Source organism: Panthera onca, chromosome F1, assembly GCF_046562875.1.
Source record: "Panthera onca isolate mPanOnc1 chromosome F1, mPanOnc1 haplotype 2, whole genome shotgun sequence".
Classification (NCBI taxonomy): domain Eukaryota; kingdom Metazoa; phylum Chordata; class Mammalia; order Carnivora; family Felidae; genus Panthera; species Panthera onca.
The window spans coordinates 35668851-35691303 of NC_138355.1; the positions used below are offsets into that span (position 1 = coordinate 35668851).

General features: G+C 37.3%; 1 protein-coding gene across 4 annotated transcripts in view; it reads right to left on the reverse strand.

Annotated features, from left to right (window-relative positions):
• The window catches only part of SYT14 (synaptotagmin 14), a 209843-nt gene that overhangs the window by 60506 nt on the left and 126884 nt on the right, over positions 1–22453 (reverse strand). For all 4 annotated transcript variants that reach the window (XM_078441345.2, XM_078441344.2, XM_060643922.2 and 1 more), the window contains 2 exons: positions 7035–7306; positions 1546–1995 (listed from right to left, as the gene is read on the reverse strand). In XM_078441345.2, the coding sequence (XP_078297471.1) occupies positions 1546–1995; positions 7035–7306 (722 nt within the window). The remainder of the gene's footprint in view (positions 1–1545; positions 1996–7034; positions 7307–22453) is intronic.

A 22453-nucleotide genomic window follows, 5' to 3' on the forward strand; every position in this document is an offset into this window, starting at 1 on the left:
TTACTATACTGGTTGTCAGAAATATAGAATCAAGGACTACAAGCCAATACATGTAATGTAGGTATATACAGAAATAATTTAGTTGGACCAGAGATGAAACCATATTATTTTCTGTTGCTTCATTTTGTTTGTGAAATGAATATAATTAACACAGAGTTGGAAATGGATCATTTGAAGTAAATAAATACAAAATACATACCTCATGATGATACAGTCATTCTCTTCCAATTTAAATCAGGTATATTTCTCTATAAGAATGTGTTTTCACAGATTAACTAGTCATCACTCAGACCAAATCATGAAAAAGTTTACAATCCTATTAAGAACTGCCAAATATTCAATTTTATAAAAAACTCTCCTCTGATAAACTGCTGATATTATATTTTTAAAAGGGATATTTCCCCACAGTGGTAATTCTGCAATTTAAAATTGTAACAAGTTATCAATAAAGGCTAAACAGTATCCTACAAACCTGAAGGGATATACTATACTTACTACGGCCTTTGGTTTTAAAAATGTTGAAATCATCCAGCTGAAATGGTATGGTGAAAAAAAAATCTAATGTGAATGAGGGTCCTATAAGATCAAATGCTTCCTGGTATAAATTCTCTGATCTTGAACATATGCTTACACCCTTTAAAAGCTTAAAAACAACCCTCAAATATTATACCTTTATTTAAAAATAAATATCCATTCTAAAATCTCTGTATTTATATTATAAAAATGCTTTTAATTCAATATAGTAGAGAGGAATAAATACAATTTGTAATTTACATTTACAGCATATCACAGATTTTCTCATAATCTAAATAACTATGTGACATAATGTATCTCCGGTTTAAAGAAGCAGGTCAACCCTCCTGTGATTTGCAATGTCTTGCGGGAATTTAGTTAAAAATATGGAGGGAGAGAGGGAGAGAGACTTGTATGTGATCAGAACCTGGAGCAAAAAAGGGAAAAGGGATAATAGCTCATAGACGAAACTGAAGTATTCTCCCCAAACTACTGCAAAACATTTGTTTAGAAAGGGTACAGAGTATAACAAGGCCAGATTTTCTTTTGAACCTTTAAAAATAATTTCATAGCAGTTCTGGAAAGATAATTAGCCATGACCTGGGCAGCAGTACATATTCTATAAAAGCAAATGATTTCTGTGGCATATTAAATAAGATACGGGGCTAGATCTTACTGTACCACTTAGTTTTAACCTGGAAAAGAAACAATAAAATCTGCATGGAGTTTGTTTGATGTCATAATCAATCATCTAATAAATATTTAACACAGGAACAAATGTGTAAGACATTGGACTGGACTCTGTGAAGGACTAAACAAAATACATAAGTCACATATAATCTTCAAGGGCAACTTTTCTAGAATGAGAAAAAATTAGACCCACCTATCCAGGGCTTAGAAATTTTGTAAAGGCATGATTATTGCATTTAAAAAAGACTGAAAAAGTGGCTGGACTGATAATGGATTTTAAAAACTCTCTACGTTATATATCACGACATAAAGCATAGTCAGGCTATTTGATCAGATACTCACAGAATGATTGTAAGAAGGTTCCAATATCACAGGTAGTGACATTTTCCCTTGAAGATTCAATTTCGTCAAATAAAAAATCTTTTCCCCCACAATCTTTTCCTTTTTCATACGGTGTACACCATACAGTCTAAACCGAACTGCGTAATTTCCAATCATCTCAGATTCAACATGATTGAACTTGAATGTCTCTGTGAAGACAGGGCATGGTCCTCTCTGGATGCTGGTTTTTGCTCTCTGCTTCTTTATAGGTAGAAGAACAAGGTGTACTTGCCATGAGTTGCCACCTGTCCTGTTATATGTTGGGATATCGGTGACAGCTGTCACTGTTACCAGAAGCTTCTGTTCTTGTGAGTCATAGTCAAAAGTCACATCCAGTGTGCCATATTTAGCTTCTGGCTCAGGATCAAAAGGTTTGGGAAGCTGTGAAGATGATCCTTGAGCTGACATATCCTAAGAAAAGCAAATTGAAATGTTTTCAGTTTTTAACTCTAGTATTTAATCGAGCATGTAAATAAACATCTGATACTGCTTTAGGAGGAGGATGTGAAAACTGTCACAAAGAAGGTAATAATAAGAATAATAAGTAACAGTCAACTACGATCAAAAGCTACTCCACAAGGTCAGAGGAGTAAACGTGGTAGGTTAAACTCAAAAGCTTATCATAATACAAAGAATTTAGTATTCCCCATCACAATTTTGAGAAAGTTAGATATATGTTTTTATAATTAAAAATACATGCTTCAAGATGTATCTCTCTTCCTTTCGTAGGAAACTACTAAATTGCACTTTCAACATTATAAACAATGCAACTGACAGCTCAATATTAGGCTGGATAGAAAGATAATGAATACAAGTATAATGCCATTGAAAAATTTGGTCCCCTTTGGAAAGTTTGTTCTAAAACACCCCATCTGTAACAGAGTGTAAGCACCTTGAGGCTTGGAAATCAAGGGAAATGGGAAATATGAAAGTATAAATACAGAGGCCTCAAAAATACTTGTGGCCAAATACTTATTTTCCATAACACATACATTATTTACACTTTAATTTTTAACCTCAATTTAAAACTACGTATTATTTTCTGAGGTTACTTACTGTTGAAAATTGCTGACTATACATTTCAAAACTTCCAGAAAGACCAAAACTGTACATTTTAATGATGAGGCTGGAAGAAGCTGTACCTGTTTTACCCAGAATTGTCTCAAATTCCTGCCAGCCTAAGTCCCTGGAATGTAACAAAAGGGTTGGCTACTTACCGACTGTGCCAAACCCAGGTCTCTGATCTTTCAACGACACCACTTTGTCCCTTCAAGCATTTTAACAAGTCTTAAACATCTTAAAATGATGGACATTTTAAAATGTGGACCAATTTTTTTTTTTTTTCAACGTTTTTTATTTATTTTTTGGGACAGAGAGAGACAGAGCATGAACGGGGGAGGGGCAGAGAGAGAGGGAGACACAGAATCGGAAACAGGCTCCAGGCTCCGGGCCATCAGCCCAGAGCCTGACGCGGGGCTCGAACTCACGGACCGCGAGATCGTGACCTGGCTGAAGTCGGACGCTTAACCGACTGCGCCACCCAGGCGCCCCAAATGTGGACCAATTTTATAATTTTCTGCTTCTGAACATGTCTTTGGTGCCTACGGTAGCAGCCACTCCTACTAGTCCCATTCTTCCTTTTTGCATTTCTGAGAAGGGCTACCAGAGTTGAGGCAGAAACACACTGTCCCACAAGAGACCGCCCTTCAAAACTTTCCTTGTGGCCGCTATGCTCATGAGACTTGGCTTTGGTCAGTGGGAGGCAAGCAGGGTTATGTCTGAAACATCCAGATTAGGTTTACAGAGGAAATTACTTGACCTTCACTCTCTTTTTTTCTCAGGCTTCCCACCAGCAGATACGCAGGTAGGATGGGTGGCTCTGCTTGGACCATGTGGACTAAGACAAATACTCCAGGGGACGGCAGAGTGACAAAAAAACAACCTTCCGCCCTGCCCGCCACCCCCCTCCCCCCGCAAGCCCCTGAATGATGTAGAGCGAAGCCACCTACTCCCCTAGACTGTCGTTAAATGAAAGACAATCTTTTGTGGTTTTTAGCCATCATATTGGTCTCTTGTTAAAGCAGCTGAACACAAACTCTAACTGTTGTACTAACCATGTGCCAGGCTGTATTTTAGTTGGGGAAGACTCAGCAGAGAACCAAAAATACTCAGGCCTTTTACATATAAATCTTACATGTCTACCTATGGGTGACCCTGCTTGGTACCATGTATGAAAAAAAAAGAAGAAATGAAGAATAACACTTAGGGAGAGGGAACAGACTCTTAGAGAAGGATTCGGCTTTTTTTTTTTTTTAAATGGAATATGATGAAATCAGGATAAACATATTCTTATTCTGTCAAAAAAAACTGACAATCTAGAGCAAAATGTTTTAACGTATGCCAGTTCATAATTGGCAATCAAAGATGATTAATTACATGGCTTTGATTTTTCAATGAAATACTTTCTAAAATAGTATCATAATAGCTAAGATTTACAAGGCAGTAAAAAATTTCATAACGTCCCAGAGAGGGTTAAAAGGGTGGACCTTTATAGACAAAAATTACTATTTGTGTTCTCTAAACAGGCTACTAGAAAATAATCCCTCCTTCCAAGGTGTCTACATTTGAATGACTGTCAGCTAGTAACAGGTCATCAGTAGAGTTTTTGACCTTCTTGCCAGGGAACCCTCACTGGAACCCTCACTCCTATCCCAGTTCAGTTGTGCGTGTAGATGGGCACTAACATAGCTATGCCCTGAATTAAACGAAGAGGAAAGTAAGACTTTTCTATTTGATAAATAGTATCTATTAAAGGAACAGTAGAAAGCAAAATAAATTTGAAAAAACACAAGAGTGGACTTTATACTAACAGAGGCTATAAAAGCATCTAGATATTGATACAACATGCACTTGCTGTAGTCTGAATATATTCAATTCTGCTACAGAGACACAAAAACAAGCAGGATAGAAGAGACTAAGTGTCAACAGACAGCAAGCTGGCAGCTTCTGAAATATGGGCAAAACTCAACGCCTGTGTTAACTATAAATAATGAATAAGGAAGTAATCTGAGAGGCAAAATTCAGAAGATACAGTAAATACAGATAGTAACTAAATTAATAACTTGGAAGATATGCCAAAGACAGACATAATGAATCAAAAATATAATAGAACAAATGAGTACTGCCTAAAGGAAGGAATGCAAGGCCCAAGCCATGATCATGTCACCTCTGAGCTAAAGCTCTGTCACCCATGTGTTCCTTAATGGAAATAGAACCTAGGTTGATTTAGTAGGCTAATTGGCAACTTTTACTGATGACAGGAGTAATTGTCCCTGCATCTCTCCCAGAAAACAAGTATATGTTTTTGGCCCCTGGCACTGTTGTTTACATCTCAACTCTTGGGGTGCCTGGCTGGCTCAGCTGGTGGAGTATACAAGTCCTGATCTGGCGGTTGTGAGTACAAGCTCCACGCTAGGTGTACAGATTACTTTAAAAAAAAACAAAAACAAAAAAACTCAACTCTTGTCCCTGTTACTACAACCATATATAGGGAACACTGATGGGGCAGAAAGAGTGACATAGGACACTTGGGCATTACTTAAACCAAGGCTTATATATAGTGTATTCCTACCACCTGTACCTACTGGCATCCTATTCTAAGTGTGTTAACCTACCTCACCTTGCTCCTCTTCTTACATTATATTTGAAATAGGTTAAGACTCCTAAAAACTGAGAATAAACCGAGGGTTGATGGGGGGTGGGAGGGAGCGGACGGTGGGTAATGGGCATTGAGGAGGGTACCTGTTGGGATGAGCACTGGGTGTTGTATGGAAACCAATTTGACAATAAATTTCATAATTAAAAAAAAAGAAAAAAAAAGAAATAGGTTAAAACACATGTGCATGCACACACACACACACACACATACACACATACGTGATCTGAGCATCTGAATTTGGTCCATGAGTTCTCTGAAACAGCTTGCCTGGTAGGGTACCAGGCAAGGGAGGGTACCATGCCAATGATCAAAGTAATTTCCCACACAACGATTTAGGTCAAGAAGGGCAACAGAATATAGTTGTTAAGAGCACTGCTTTTGCAGTCAGACAGACCTGGGTTTGCATTACAGTTCTACCATCTAATAGGTGCTTGTATGTGGGCAAACTGCTTAACTCTCTGAGTCTTAATATTTTCATTTGTAAAATGGAAATAACTTCCTGAAGATGAGGTTGCTAAAATTAACTGAGCTGACTATAAAGCTTATAGCCAAATTTCTGGCACAACTGTTGACTGCTACTGTTATTGTTAACTCCACAATCCAGGCTCCTCCATTAACTTGTTGGCTATCTATCCAGTGTGTAAACCTACAAAACAGTGGTCTCAAATTTGTTCATGCACAGAGCACAAAGAAATAGTCTTTGTGGAAAACCATGAAATACGGACGTGTTAAACGTAAAATTCCAATGTGGAATTTTCTTCTCAATTAGATACTATATTAGAATACTAGAAATAGTAGAAACATAGTGACAGATAACACGTGTTTTTAGAAATTATGTAAGAAAAACTTAAAATTGTGGGAATTCTGTTCATGGCTCTATTTTCATTATTTAATTTTGGCAGTATATGGAATTCACCTAGTGAGAACACTGACATAACTAGAGTACTACTATGAAATGCTGTTTGGGCCAAAAGTTGTAAAAAGCTGCAATCTAAAAGAAAGTAAGTCCTAAAAGTACATAGTACCTAATGGAAAGCTCAAATTACTATTACAGCGTTCATCATTGTTGAAAGATTAAAACAAATCCTTTTAAGAACATGGAAAGACTTCAAAAGTTCAACACATGTATTTTTGTTGTCATTTTCACTTTTTTGCTTCAAAATAGGAAATAACTTAAAACACAACCAACAACTCTGAGTGATGCCATGAATCCAAATGTTGTTAATAAAGCTGAGCATCACTCTTCCCTTCCATATTCCATCACATAAAAATGCAAAAACATCATTTTTGAAAAACCTATAAAACATCAGTGAGCAACCTCCCAGAAGTAAAAATACCCAAACTAAAAGAAGTTTAAAAATAAAAAACACATAATAGGAGCCTCAAGATGGAAGAAACAGGTAATTCCAGAACGTTTGGTATACAATGTTAAAATAAAAAAGACCTATCTTGAGGTGGAAACCTGGGGAAGACAATTTTTCAGCATCTTGTGTATTGCTTTCATTTTTAGCTACGCATCCTCCTTTTGGGGAAAAGGGGGTGGGGTGGGTGAAGGATGGTCGAGACAGTCCTGACATGTCTGCTGGATCAAGATTAGATCAAGGAGAACACGGGTACCTTAAGCCACAAAGGACAAGGATAGTGATGAAACCGTCTTACCAAGAGGAGAAGCACAGGATTATTATCCTCCAATAACGTCCATTTAAAAAACTCTATGTGCTTTTTTACTTACTTCTGGGCTCAGGACTGCAGTGCTGTCACTTGGAACGTCTTCTTCATATCCTTTATTATGAAAACTTTCTATTTCGTGACCTGTGCTTCCTTCACTTGGGCACTTGTTATATGAGCATCGTGGACTGTTGCTGCAGTGGGAAAATTCACATTTACTGTCCCCAATTTCTGAGGGCGTACATGAGAGATGGGGAGAACCACTGTCATCCTGATATGGTGGTGGCTGCAATTCATCCAGTGGGGGTGTTCTTCTCATTCTCTGAATGCAGTTTCCTGACAATGATTAAGAATCTGGTCACTGTTTCCAATTAGCCTCAACATGCAGTACCGTCCACAATAACTGTAAATAACTTAAAAAAAAACTGGATTAAAAAATCTGTGGCAACATAACTGTTAGATTCACTCATGAGTTTCCTCCTTCCCTAATTGAGAGACACAGAAATAAAATAGCCTGGTTTTCCACTCCTCTCCTCCTGCATAATCAGATTAGGAAAGATAAAAGTCATATTCTCGGAGAGATGCTGTCATGTACCATAAAAATGGGAGAGCGAAAAATATTAGTGCAATAGCTTATTTACTTAGTTCTTTCTTTCCAAACAGTCTGGAAGCATACACATTTTACCTACTCCCCTATGACGAGTGGCTCCTCTAGTCACAACAGGTGAGAATATGGCGGGTACAACAAATACAAGACATCATTTATTTTCTTCAATGACTGAGATGAACTTAAACTAGCATTTAGCTCGGAACTATTCTTCCACATCCACCCTAGATCCAGAATCCTAAATTGAGGTGCACCGTGAATCTAGGCCTAATCCCTAACACTGAACAGAGACTTAAAACTGCATTTCCCCTGTCTCAACTACCCAGCGGCCACTCACTGCCCCACTGCACCATGTGTCCCTAACTCCTTCCAAAGTTCAGCTCTACCTTGTCTATAGCGCACATTGCTACCTGCAGCAATTCATTTCGAACCATATTTTCTTTCAGCCTTAAATTATCCTTTTAATTTTTACCTCAATGATCTATCTCAGTAACCCAGAATAAGTACGTCTCTGAACAGGATACAGGTGGGGGGAGGTGGATGATGTAAAAAAAAAAAAAAAAAATAGTTGAGTACATAATTTAAGAACAGCTAAGTCTCAGCTAAATCCTGAATGCAATATCAGATATTAAATTTAAACACTGCTCATTTTTTCTTTTAATGGACTGTGAATCTCTGTTCTCAAAAGGGACCCTGAGAGGAGGTATTTTGTATTGTAATTCTTATAATGGAGTTCAGTTCAAATGTTCAATAGGTTTTCTGTTCTTCCTAAGACAGAAAAACTTTACATAAGAAAAACAAAACTCATTTAAAAATTTCCACAATGCCTGGTTCAAATTAAAATTTGCATGAACTTAGCACAAATTTACATATTTATAGCTCAGAAGCCCAAATTTTAGAAAAAGAAAACTAAATGTCTTACCTAGTGAGTCTAACATTTAGTTGATAAAGCATAAGCAAAAAATAAACAAGTTACTGAACTAACATATTTGAAACTAAATTTGAGAAGGGAAGATAAAGTTGATACACTGCACTTAGCAGCAAATAAAACACAACACCCCAGGTTTCAGAGAGGGGTTTCCAGGAAACCTTTGGTTTTCCTGATAAAAGCAGGCCCACTCAACTGGCATGCCCTTTTTGTCCACTGGCCTTTCTCCTTCCTCTTCCTTGGACGCGCTGCAGCCATTTTGTAACCATGAAGCAACAAGCGTGACAATGAAAGCTAAGGATGGAGAAGCAGACAAATAGAACATATCAGGGTAACTGAAACATCACTAAGTAGCTATGTCCAAACTTCTTGAAGCCTGAAACAAATCCTGCTAGGTTAAAAAGTACAACAGCAAGACATTGATAGTTGGATATCCTGTGGTTTCCAAATATATTCTCTACTGACAGTTTTTAAATTATTTAACCAATGTCTCCCCTCATTAAAGATGTATATTTAATCAGTCACTGCATTATAAATTAAATGGTAATATCTAGTATTTACTGTAACATAAAATCAATTAAAAATTTCCCAGTGTTGTGGTTTCAGGAGTCAGAATACCGTCTTTTCCTTTATCTTTACCTATATATATGTTTTTTAAAAGAGAGGTGATCTTTCTCAGATCTCAGACCTCAAATTGCTCAGCACATAGTCCCACGGATAGCACTGACAGAACTAGGTACATATCTAGTCCTGAACCCATCTCAGGGGAATGGGATTGCCATAATTCACTCAGATTAATCAGAAGCCATCAGAGTGAAGGTGGAGATGGAGTCAGCTTCAATGTCCACACCTACGTGGAAGAGAATAGGTGCCACCCTCCCAGAAAAAAGAGAAAGGACTCAAATAAATAAAATTAGATATGAAAAAGGAGACATTACAACAGATATAACAGATACAAAGGATCATGTAAGATTAACAGGAACAATTATGTGCTAATAAATGGGACAACCTAGAAGACACAGATAAAGTCCTAGAAACATACTAGCTACCAGGAATGAATCATGAATATAAAATCTGAACAGACAAATAACCAGTCAGTAATCAAAAACCTCCCGGGGTGCCTGGGTGGCTCAGTCAGTTAAGCATCTGACTCTTGATTTCAGCTCAGGTCAAGATCTCATGGTCATGAGACTGGGTTCCAGTGGGCATGAGCCTAATTAATATTCTCTCTCCCTCTGTCCTTTCCCAGTCTTTCTGTCTCTAATAAAACAAAACAAAGCAAAACAATGACAACAACAAAGAAATCTCCCAAAAAACAAAAGTTCAGGACCAGATGGCTTCACTGGTGAAGTCACCAAAACTTAAAGAAAAATTAATACTAACTCTTCTCAAAATGTTACAAAAAAATAGAAGAGGAGGGAACACTTCCAAACTCATTTTACCAGGTCAGCATTACCTTGATACCAAAGCCAGACAAAGACACCACAAGAAAATTACAGGTCAATATCTCTAATAAACACAGGTGCAAAAATTCTCAACAAAGTATCAGCAAGCCAAATTTAACAATACATTAAAAGCATCATACAGCATGATAGATTGGGATCTACTCCAGGGATTTAAGGGTGGTTCAATATCTGCAAATCAATGTAATATAACACATTAACAAAACAAAGGATAAAAATCATAGGATCATCTCAGTAGATGTAAAAAAAGCATTTGACAAAATTCAACATCTATTCATGACAAAAACTCTCAAGAAACTGAGTACAGAAAGAACATTAGTCAACACAATAAAGGCCACATATGACAAACCCACAGCTAACAGTATATTCAATAATGAAAAGCCGAAAGCTTCTTCTCTAAGATAAGGAACAAGACATGGATCTGACTCTTACCACTTTTATTTAATATAGTTTTGGAAATCCCAGCCAGAGAAAGAAAAGAAATAAAAGGCATCTAAATTGGAAGAGAAGTAAAACTATCTCTACTTTCAGATGATGATATTATATAGATAAAAAACTGAAAGAATCCACCAAAAAACTGTTAGAATAAGTGAATTTGGGGGCACATGGGTGGCTCAGACTGAGATTAAGCATCCAACTTCGGTTCAGGTCATGATCTCACAGTTCCTGAGTTCAAGCCCCATGTTGGGCTCTGTGCTGATAGCTCAGAGCCTGGAGACTGCTTCGGATCCTGTGTCTCCCTCTCTCTCTCTGCCCCTCCCCTGCTCATGCTCTCTCTGTCTCTCTGTCTCTCTCTCAAAAATAAATAAACATAAAAAAAGCGAGTTCAGTAAAATTGCAGGATGCAAATCAATATAAGAAATCAGTTCCATTTCTACATATTAACAACAAAGTATCAGAAAAGAATTTTTTTAAATTCCATTTACAGTTGCTTCAAAAAGAACACAATACCTAGGAATAAATTTATCCAAGGAGATGAAAGATGTACCTGTACACTAAAAACTACAAGATACTGATGAAAGAAACTGAAAAAGACACAAAATAAATGGGAAGACATTTTATGCTCATAGATTGGCAGAAATAATACTGTTAAAATGTCCATAAATTGGGATGAGCACTGGGTGCTGTATGTAAGTGATGAATCACGGGAATCTACTCCCGAAGCCAAGAGCACACTGTATACACTGTATGTTAGCTAACAATAAATTATATTAAAGAAAGAAAGAAAGAAAGAAAGAAAGAAAGAAAGAAAGAAAGACAGAAAGAAAGAAAGAAAGATTCAAAGTGACCCTCTATCAAAATTCCACTGGCATTTTTCACAGAAATAGAAAAAAACAATCCTAAACTTTGTATGGAACCATAGAAGACTCCAAAGCCAAAGCAATCTTGGAAAAGAAAAACAAAGTTGGAGGTATCACACTTCCTGATTTCAAATTATATTACAAAGCTATAGTAATCAAAAGAGTATGGGTATTGGCATAAAAACAGACACACAGATCAACAGAACAGAGAACCCAGAAATAAACCCACACATACAGTAAATTAATTTATGACAAAACAGCCAAGAATACACATGGGAGATGATAGTCTGTTTAATAAATGATGATGGGAAAACTGGACAGTCACATGTGAAAGAATGAAACTGTATCATTATCTCACATAACACACAAAAATCAATTCAAAATAAAGACTTGAACATAAAGCTTGAAACTATAAATCTTAAAAGAAAACATAAGGAATAAGTTCCTTAAAACAGTCTTGACAAGATTTTGCCTTTGCTAGAAGCAAAGGCAACAAAAGCAATAAATAAGTGGGACTATATCAAAATAAAAAGCTTCTGCATAGAAATCCATCAAAAAATTATAGGCAATCTATGGGATAGGAGAAAATATTTAGAAATCATATACTCAATATTTAAAGAACTCATACAATTTAACAGCAAAATAACAATCTGATTTAAAAATGGGCAGAGAAGGGGTGCCTGCGTGGCTCAGTTAGTTAAGTGTCTGACTTCAACTCAGGTCATGCTCTTGCAGTCCTGAGTTTGAGCCCCGCGTTGGGCTCTGTGCTGACAGCTCAGAGCCTAGGGTCTGCTTCAGATTCTGTGCTTCCTCTCTCTCTGCCTCTCCCCTGCTCATGCTCTCTTTCTCTCTCAAAAATAAATAAACACTAAAAAAAAAAAAAATGGGCTGAGGAACTAGACATTTGTTTCAAAGAAAACATCCAAATGGCCAATAGGTACATGAAAAGGTGGTCAACATCACTATCATCAGGGAAATGCAAATCAAAAGCATAATGAGATATTTCACACCTGTTAGAATGTCCAATAACAAAAAGAATGCGTAACGAATGCTGGAATAGGATGTGGAGAAAAAGGGACCCTTGTGTCCTTTGGGTGGGAATGTAAACTGGTAAAACCACCATGGAAAAACAGTTCAGAGATTCCTCAAAAAATTAAAAATAGAATTACCATAAGATCAAGCAATTCCACTCCTGGGTATTTATCTGAAGAAAATGAAATCACTATCGCAAAAAGATATGTGCACTCCATGTTCCCTGCAGGATTCTTTATAATAGCCAAGACAGGCAAACAACCTAAGGGTCCATCAATGGACGAATGGATAAAGAAAATGTGGCACACACACACACACACACACACACACACACACACACACTCTGGACTATTATTCAGCCAGAAAAAAGAAGAAAATCTTGCCATGTGACAACACAAATGGACCTTGAGGGCATTACACTAAGTGGAATAAGTCAGAAGGAGAAAGAAAAATACTGTCTGATGTTACTTATAAGTGAAATCTACAAAATCTGAACTCATAGATATGGAGAACAGATTGGTCATTGCTAGAGGTGAGGGTGGGGAGTGGAAGAAATGTGTGAAGGTGGTCAAAAGGTACAAACTTCCAGTTAAAAGATAAATAAATCCTGGATGCAACATACAGCATGATGACAGTTAGCAATAATGTACTGTAGATTTAAAAGTTGCTAAAAGAATAGATCTTAAAAGTTCTTATTAGGAAAAAAATGTGTAACTATGTGAGGTGACTGATGTTAACTAAACTTACTGTGGTAAATCATTTTGCAATAAATACATGTATCACATCCTATGTTGTGCTAATACCTTAGACTAATACAATGTTATGTATCAATTATATCTCAGTAAAATTGGAAAAAGAAAAGAATGACTAAACACTTCCCTTACAGAAGCTTATACACTGAGAGTATAAAAATATATATATACATGAAACAAAAGGAAAAGAAACCAACCAAAAAGTATGTGCCTAAAGCATACAGGGTGCAGGGAGGAAGATAAAGGACGTTGGCTAGAAAAACCCGCATGATCAAATCCTTGTCTTCCTTATCCTTCAATCTGATTTCATATTCATCTTGATTAAAACATCTTCTCTGTGGTCTTTCTTCTTCAACAGCTGCTTCACTATATTAATCCTTGTCTGAACTTCCTTCTCATGTGACCAACACAATCTAATTTCTGTCCGGTAATAATCTAATACTTTACTTCCATCAGGTCCCAGTTTAGATGTCAGCCAACCAGGATATATTTACATAGCTGAGCTCTAGTCATCTGGCTCTTGTTGATAGTGTAACTGCTCTCCAGGGACTAAAGCACTAGTTACCCAAAAGACACTTAGTGATATTTAAAGATGCTAAGTAGGTTCCATGAGGAGACTTCACTAGTGTTTCTGATTTGAGAGAAACAATTTTAAAGCTGTGAAATTTGGAATATACATATTGGAATATATAAATTATATATATAATTTACATATTATTTATGTATTCATATTTTCATGTAATTATAAAATATTACCTAAATCCTCAAAGTTTTGAAAACAATAATACCATACTTTTTACTTTTCACTTTACTTTTGCATTTTACTTTACAAAGTGAAAGAACACTGGAATGTACCTGGAATAGTTATTTCATTAAAAAAAATTTTTTTTAAGTGTTTATTCTTATTTTTGAGAGAGAGAGACACAGAGTGTGAGCAGGGCAGGGGCAGAGAGAGAAGGAGACGCAGAATCTGAAGCAGGCTCCAGGCTCTGAGCTGTCAGCACAAAGCCCAAAGCGAGGCTTGAACTCATGAACCGTGAGATAGTAACCTGAGCCGAAGTCGGATGCTTACCCATCTGAGCCACCCAGGCACCCCAGGAATTTCATTTTTAAAAATGCAGTTATGAAGATTTTTCTTCTTTCAAACTTTTGCAACAATATATTCTTTCTCTAATTGGCAACTACTTCTTATAGTCTACACAGTGTAATAACTAAGAGTTGGCTAAAATTTAACTGATACTGGAAAATTTTTAAGACAAACGTTTTATAAAATAACATAATTTATACTACAGTTGTTAAATTACACTGTAAACATCCAACCTTAAGAGGAAGCTTCTAGTGGAACTGCCAAACACCAAAATGATGATGCCCTGTTATTACTTTCCCCCTTGTTTTACAACCTAACTCCCCACCCTATTTTGTGGAAATGATATATCCATAAAAAGGTTCATGCATGGATATATTTAAAGCAATTTCATTTACCATCTGCATATTGTAGAGCACTTACAAAACAAGACAAGGTCTCTTCCTACCTTAAAAAAACAAAACAAAAAACAAAAAAAAAAAACCAAAAAAAAAACAACCAGGAGTCTCAACAGGATAAGAAGGTTCCCGATGGTGATGCCTGGCATGGGGCAACAAAGCCCAAAAGGGTGAAGAGTGTGTCTACACTGAAGGAAAAAGGAGTCAAAATTGGAGTAGGATCCAAGCCATGGGGGGGGGGGGGGGGGGGGACAGGTGTGGGCTGTGAAAGCCTAAGAGGAAATCCACACAGAGGTATACCTGGTGAAAGAGGAAGGCATCAGCATAGACAGTTGGCCTGACACAGGAAATCCATGAGTAATCCATGAGTGAAGGTCACCTGGAGTGTGGTGTCAGAGCCCAAGTGGGGTGAGGAAGACAACTACATGGGGACAAGGGGGAGTCCTAGAGCATAGTGTCAGACTCCAAGCAAGAAGCCAGAGCTTTGGTAGGGTGATGAGGCCATCCAATGTGGATGGTAAGCTGGTCTGGAGTGTCACAACCCATGTTCTGAGGGTCATGGGGACATCCACAAGTAGGAAAGGCTGCAGGGTATATCAGAACCCAAATAGGGTGAGGGAGCATGCGTGCAGACTGGGGTGGGGCAAGGGTTGATCAAATAATAAATATGTGAAGTTTAATGGAAGCCAGGTCTGTCTCTCAGTGTTGGAGAAGGAAGTTAGAAATATGGAAAGGGAGAAAAAAAGAACTGTGGTCTTGGATTAGAACCGAGGATATCAGTGTGAAAATGAACTCAGTTGTTAAATAATAAGTAAATATAGCATAAATATGCACACACACACACACACACACACACACACACTCATTCCTAAATATCCTAGCTCTGTCTCCTGAGAGGATTTAAGAACGACATCTCAACACCAGTGTGCACACCTAGTGCCCAGATCTTGGCTTCTAAATCCATTCTTTACTGAAAGGAACCAGGGTTCCCTGAAGAAATAGCAAATTTCAGGGCTATGAAACCAAGTTGAAAATTAGATTGTATTCAAAGAATGATGGGGACATGTCAAAAAGGCAAAGAAGCCACGTTGAAGAAGTCTGCACTGAACAAATCCCACAATTTGAGCTTCCAAATAAACAATTGAAGTAACTGATTATAACACACTGAAGAGAAGAAGAAAACATGAGTTCTTCTAGATATAAATACATATATGAACAAATTGAAAGAATTCTGAGGAACAGATGGTCCGCATTTTTACAAAGCACCTGCTGACAAAGTACTTAATTATCTAGCATGGATACCCCCTTAATGAAGACATCAAAGCGAACATCGTGAGTAACAGGGCAAATCAAAGTGTGCATCACCTGACAGGATGCAATGAGAGGACTACAGCACCACTGCCTTGGTCCTCCAACTAAAGATGCTTAACCTGACTAATCATGAGAAATATCAGACTTATGCAGATATTCTAAAACACGGCCTGTCATCTTCAAAAAGGAACGGCTGGAGAAGCTGCTCTGGCCTAAAGGAGACTAAAGCAACACGACAACGTATGATTCTGAACTACATATCCTTTTGCCATAATGGATATTACCTCGACAACAGCAGGCAGTGAAAGGATTCTGAGGATTAGATGGCAATAATAAGCCAATGTTAAAGTGTTTACTTAGATGGCTGTATTGTGGTTATGCGAGAGAATATTCTTTTTTGTAGAAAATATACATTAAAGTATCTGGGGGTGATGACAAATCAGGCCAGTGGGCCACTGACTCTGATATAGCTCAAGGAGTAAAAAGGAGTTGTACTGCTTTTTAAACTACTTTTTCAACTTTTGTTAATTTTCTGAATGTTTAAAAAAATTCTCCATAAAAAAGGCATCATCATATCTTTTGAAAATCAGATGATTCACACAAATTCCTAAAGAAACAAAACCTAGACAGATCCAAGAAGACACAGGAAAATTATATAATCTTGTATCTGTTACAGAAATTGAATGCATATTTTAAAACCTTCCTAACAAAGAAGAGTCCAGGCCCAGGTCACTTCACTGGTAAATTTACCATTTAAGGAAGAAAAATCACCAATTTTACACAAAATATTTTTGATAGTATAAAAAAAGATGGAACACTGCTGAAATTATCTTATGAAACCCCATAACCTTGACACCAGAGGCTGATAAATTATCTTACAAGAAAAGAATAAGCTGATCCCTCTTGTGAACACAGATACAAAAATTCTATACAAAATACTAGCAAATGAAACCCAGAGTCACGCAAACAGAGTACTACATCATAACCAACTTGGGTTTATACTAGGAATATAAAGTTATGTGCAAATGCACAGTGGATTTACTAGTAGAAAATTAATTTATCTAATGTGTTGCATTAAAAGACTAAAGTTAAAAAGTAATGTGATACCTGTAATAGATTCAAAAAGGATTTGAAAAAAAAGTGTTTGATGAAATTCACTGTATTCATGATAAAATCTCTGCTGTGTACAAATGAGGAATAGAAAGCAATTTCTTTAATCCCATAAAGAGTATATTTGAAAGTCCTACAGCAAACATCGCATTTAATGGTGAGATGTTGAAAGCTTTACCTCTGATACTGGGAATGGGACAAGGATGGCTATCATCCCGTTCAACAATGTATGGGAGTTCTAGCCATTGCAATAAGGTGAGAAAAACACGTAAAAGGACTGGAAAAAAGAAAATTGTTATCACTCTCAGATGAAGACACTTTAGAAGTAATCTATTAGAGTTAGTAAGTAAATTTAGCAAGGTCACTGGATATGGGATCAATACTACAAAAATCAATTAAATTTCTACACACATGAATGAAAAATCAAAAAGTGAAATTTAAAAACAATCCCATATATAATGGTACCAGGTAACACCAACTACCCAAGAATAAATCTATAGAAATCACCTTGCTGTTACTTTTCCAGTTTGGGGACTCATAACTAGAATATACTCTTAGCACGGGCAGAATCCACATTTTGGCTTTCTAAGCAGTGGCTGTATGATATGGGAAGGGACTCCTGCAAACCACTGGAGTTTACTTTCTCCAGCAGCAAGGCATCCCAAGAGAAAGAGAGATTAGTCTACCATCAGAGACTTGAGAACTGCAGGTTTGGCAAACGTATTTAGTTTGGTCATTGTAAAAATTAATAAGCTTAAAAAATGATGGCAGATTATCATTAACTTCTAATTACATGACTTTAACTGCAAGTGCCACTCCAGATGGAGTCTTCTTATTAAGCAAATTAAAACAGCCTTGGTATTTGATACGTAGCTTTTACTTAGCAAATGCTTTACCCTTTGTAACAGTGAACAGGGAACAAAAGTAACTTGTCATTTTCACCTTGCAAAGACAGCAATACTTCTATTTCCCAGCTTCAGGGAAACCTATAATAAAATATTCTCGTTCTATGCCCCAAGCTGCTCTGCAGAGACCATTGCTGCCTCAACATTCCATACTACATCGCCTCGATCCTTCTCTGGATAACAGCAAGCTATTAGCACCTGGAGAGTGTAAGAGCTGAGAGATGAAGTGCCTTGGTAAAATACACATGTGTGACAGAACTGAGAACTCAGTCTTACGAAAATACAGGGGTTTGCCTCCTCAATAAAGTTCCTGAGGGTGCAGGAGTATGATGGAATATTCCTTCCAAAGTCAAAGAGAATTTACTATCCCTTGTCTGTGCCCCACTAAGGAGACAAAAATTTTGGTTGGCCTCTTTACATTCTGAAAGCAGCACATTCCATATTTGAGTATACAGCTATGATCCAACTATAAGGTAAAATAAAAAGCTTTTCAGCTTTGAGTAGGACCCAGAGCAAGGTAAATCTCCAGATGATCCAGGGTACAGCTTTACACTTGACCTTTAAGGACTCAGCAAACCAAATGGTCCTCAAATGTCTGTAGTGGGCGATGATGGTCAAAAAGTATTGAGAAGTTTTGATGGTAGAATTGCATTGGAGGACTCTTTTTTTTTTTTCTTCTGGCCATATCTTTGCTAACATTTTTGCTTCTAAGATTTTAAGTCCTATTGCTTCTCTGATGGGTAAAAGTTGGTATCTTGTTTTAATTTGCACTTCCCCTTGTATGTAGGGAGGAGCACACCTTTATCGACTACTTCTATTTTCTCTATATTCCCCACTAGATATTTACCTCTTTGAAGCATTATAGTATCCTGTTTATATTGAACACACAGTGTTCATACATTACTGGTATTCAGTGCATGCTACCCAAAGCAATCTATATATTTAATGCAATCCCTGTCAAAATACCCACATTTTTTCACAGAACTAGAAAAAATAAAACTAAAATTTATACATGAAACCACAAAAGACCCTGAATAGTCAAAACAATCTTGACAAAGAAGAATAAAGTTAGAGGTATCACAATCCCAGAATTCTAGATATACTACAAAGCTATAGTATGGTACTGGCACAAAAATAGACATATAGATCAACAGGACAGAATACAGAGCTCAGAAATAAACGTGTCTATACTTACATGGTTGATTCATCTACAACAAAAGAGGCAAGAATATATAGTGGGGAAAAGATACCTTTCACAAATGGTGTTGGACACCTACATGCAAAAGAATGAAACTGGACTATTTTCTCGCACCATACAAAAATAAATTCAAAACGGATAAAAGACCTAAATATGAGACTTGAAACCATCAGACTCCTAGGAAAAAAAAAAAAAAACAACTAGGCAGCAATTTCTTTGACATGGGCTGCAGAAATATTTTTCTAGATACGTCTCCTCAGGCAAAGGAAACAAAAGCAAAATTAAACTATTGGGATTACACCCAAAGAAAAACATTGTGCACAGTGAAGGAAATCATCAACAAAACAAAAAGGCAACCTACTGAATGGAAGAAGATATCTGCAAATGACATATTTGATAAGGGATTAATATCCAAAATATATAAAGAAATTCCCCAACTCAACATGAAAAAAATAATCTGATTAAATTGGGAAGAGAACCTGATTAGATTTTTTAAATTATGGCTTTTTTGCAGCTCCTAACACATTTTATTACAAGACAGAGCCCAGATTATTTTTGTACCATGATTTATAACTCTTAATCTTTCTCACCTTATTTTCTGGATGGTTTAAATAATCTCTGAATCAAACTATATTTCACACGTAGCTACTTTCTACCAGTACAATCTTATTCAGTACATGTATATTTTAAAAAAATTCTTTTTTCCAATGTTTATTTATTTTTGAGAGACAGAATGTGAGTAGGCAAGGGGCAGAGAGAGAGGGAGACACAAAATTCAAAGCAGGCTCCAGGCTCTGAGTTGTCAGCACAGAGCCCGACACGGGGCTCGAACTCATAGACTGTGAGATTATGACCTGGGCCGAAGTCGGACACCCAACCAAGTGAGCCACCCAGGCGCCCCAGTAAATCAATTCACTATCTCTCATTTCTTGAGGCTTAGGGGTTTTTGTTTGTTTTTTTTTCTTAACGTTTATTTATTTTTAAGAGAGAGAGAAACAGAGTACAAGCGGGAAAGGGGCAGAGAGAGAGGAAGACGCAGAATCCGAAGCAGACTCCAGGCTCTAAGCTGTCAGCACAGAGCCTGACGCGGGGCTCAAACTCACGGTGAGATCATGACTTAAGCCTAAGTCGGAAGCTTAATTGACTGAGCCACCCTGGTGCCCCGAGGCTTAGGTTTTGATAAAAGATCATACTCACTTCGAATGAAATGAAAAGTGGTTTATTTTTGAGAAACAACTCCTGGCCTACTATTATTATCAAACAGAAACTAACTGGAGGATCAAGAGACACGAGATAGCTATGCGATCCAAACCGTGCATGTGATCTAGCTATAAAATTGGCGTGGTCAAGCTGCACTCCCAACATTCAGGGAAACTAGCAGATATTGGATGAGAACCAATTAGGCTTTGAAGGCACAGGCAGGTATATATGCCTGCTGTATCTTGCTTAACCTGCATGCATAGCCTCATGAGTACCTATGACTCACACAGTGAGGGTTAAAAACATGTCTAGTGACAAGTGGAATGTTCTGGTATTATAATTATTTCAGAGGAGGCCCTGAAAAACAACATGAAAGGAAAATCTTCTCAGTGGATAGAATTTAGTAGCCCATTTGGTTTTCAACTCTGCTTAGAGTAAGAGTTGATCTCAATTACTGGGCTGCCAAAGGTCTGGCTGGATGTAAGGACTTGAGAGGAGAGAGACTGGCAGATCGGTGTCACCTAGAATGGCGGTAGGGTCTGAACATATTTACATCCCCAATACAATTTAAAACACAAATATGCAGCAAATACCTGATTTCTAAAATTTAACTCCATATATTGTAAGTCAAATTCTTTTCCAAATTGAAAAAGGCAAGACTATTCATAAGTTAGACTCTTAGATGAATTTTAAAAGCATGCGCAGAATTACAATGTCAATTTCAAACAATATTTTTATCTGTCATTTTATCTTTGTGTTCAATGCTATTCAGTTTTACCTGCAGAAAATATTTCATGTTAATGAATGATTAAAGATAATATCAAGGAATTTCTGTTTTCATGCCCAAGGAAGTAAACGGTATCCAGTCAGCCCTCCTGCTATAAATAACTACAAAACTGGACAAAGTACAAAAAGCAACTCTTTTCAGGTAGTGGACAACACACAGTTTGAAAAGGAGCACTCACCAGGTGATCCCGTCAACTGACCAACTCTCTGATTGGGCACAATATCCTACCTACAGCAGAGAGAACTGAAGTCTGAGCGGGGCAAGAGTCACCTGAGCTGAGGAGGCAGAGGTTAAGGGTTTGAGGCGGCTGCAGCAGCTGGAAAACTGTGGGGCAGGGCACTGAGCAAGAGAAAGCTCTACAGAGAAAAGGGAGCCTCAAAAGTCTGTGTGTAGGACCCCCACGAGCCCCTGGCCAAGAGTTGGCTGGACATGTGCAGAGACAGACTGCCCAAGGCTTACATGGAGGTATTAGATGCCAATCAACGCTGGGGGAAGAGCTATGCTCAGATCATTCAGAGTGTCTGCTACTCATAAAATATATTTTATTATGGTATAATTTATAGACAATAAAATCTATCCATTTCAACGACTTAACCACCACACAAAGGAGATACAGAAAGTTTCTATCCTCCTAAGTTCTCTCATGTTACTTTGCCTCCCATAAGTCCAGCCACAGGCCAACCACTGACCTGCTTTCTTTCACTGGAGTTATGCCTTTTAGAGAATTTCACACAAATAGGATCATGCAGTATATAGTCTTTTGTGTCTGGCATTTTGTACTTCCTGTAAATGCTACTGCCATTCAACTACGTTGTTGCATAACTTTTTGTTAAGTTGTATTCTACCGCAGAGATACAATTTATCCTTTCAAGCTTTTCCAGGAGGCTGTACAATTTTGCATTCAAACTTGGAATGTATGAGAGTTCCATTTATTCCACATCCTCATCAATATTTAGTCTTGCTGGTCTTTAAATCTTAACATGTCACTGGCTGTGTAATCATATCACTGAGTGATAGCTCATTGTGATTTTACTTTGCCATTTTCCAAATGACTAATGATTCGAGCATCTCTTCATGCATTTATTTGCCATTCATAAATCTCCAGTGATGCATGTGTCCAAAAATGTGCACATTTTTAATTAGGTCGTTCACTTCATGTAATTGACTTGTAAGAGTTCTCTGTGCAATCTGGATATAGTTGTTTACAAAATATACATTTTCTCAGTCTTTGACTTATCTTTTCATTTTCTTAATAGTGTCTTTTTTTTCAATATATGAAATTTATTGTCAAATTGGTTTCCATACAACACCCAGTGCTCATCCCAAAAGGTGCCCTCCTCAATACCCATCCCCCACCCTCTCCTCCCTCCCACCCCCCATCAACCCTCAGTTTGTTCTCAGTTTTTA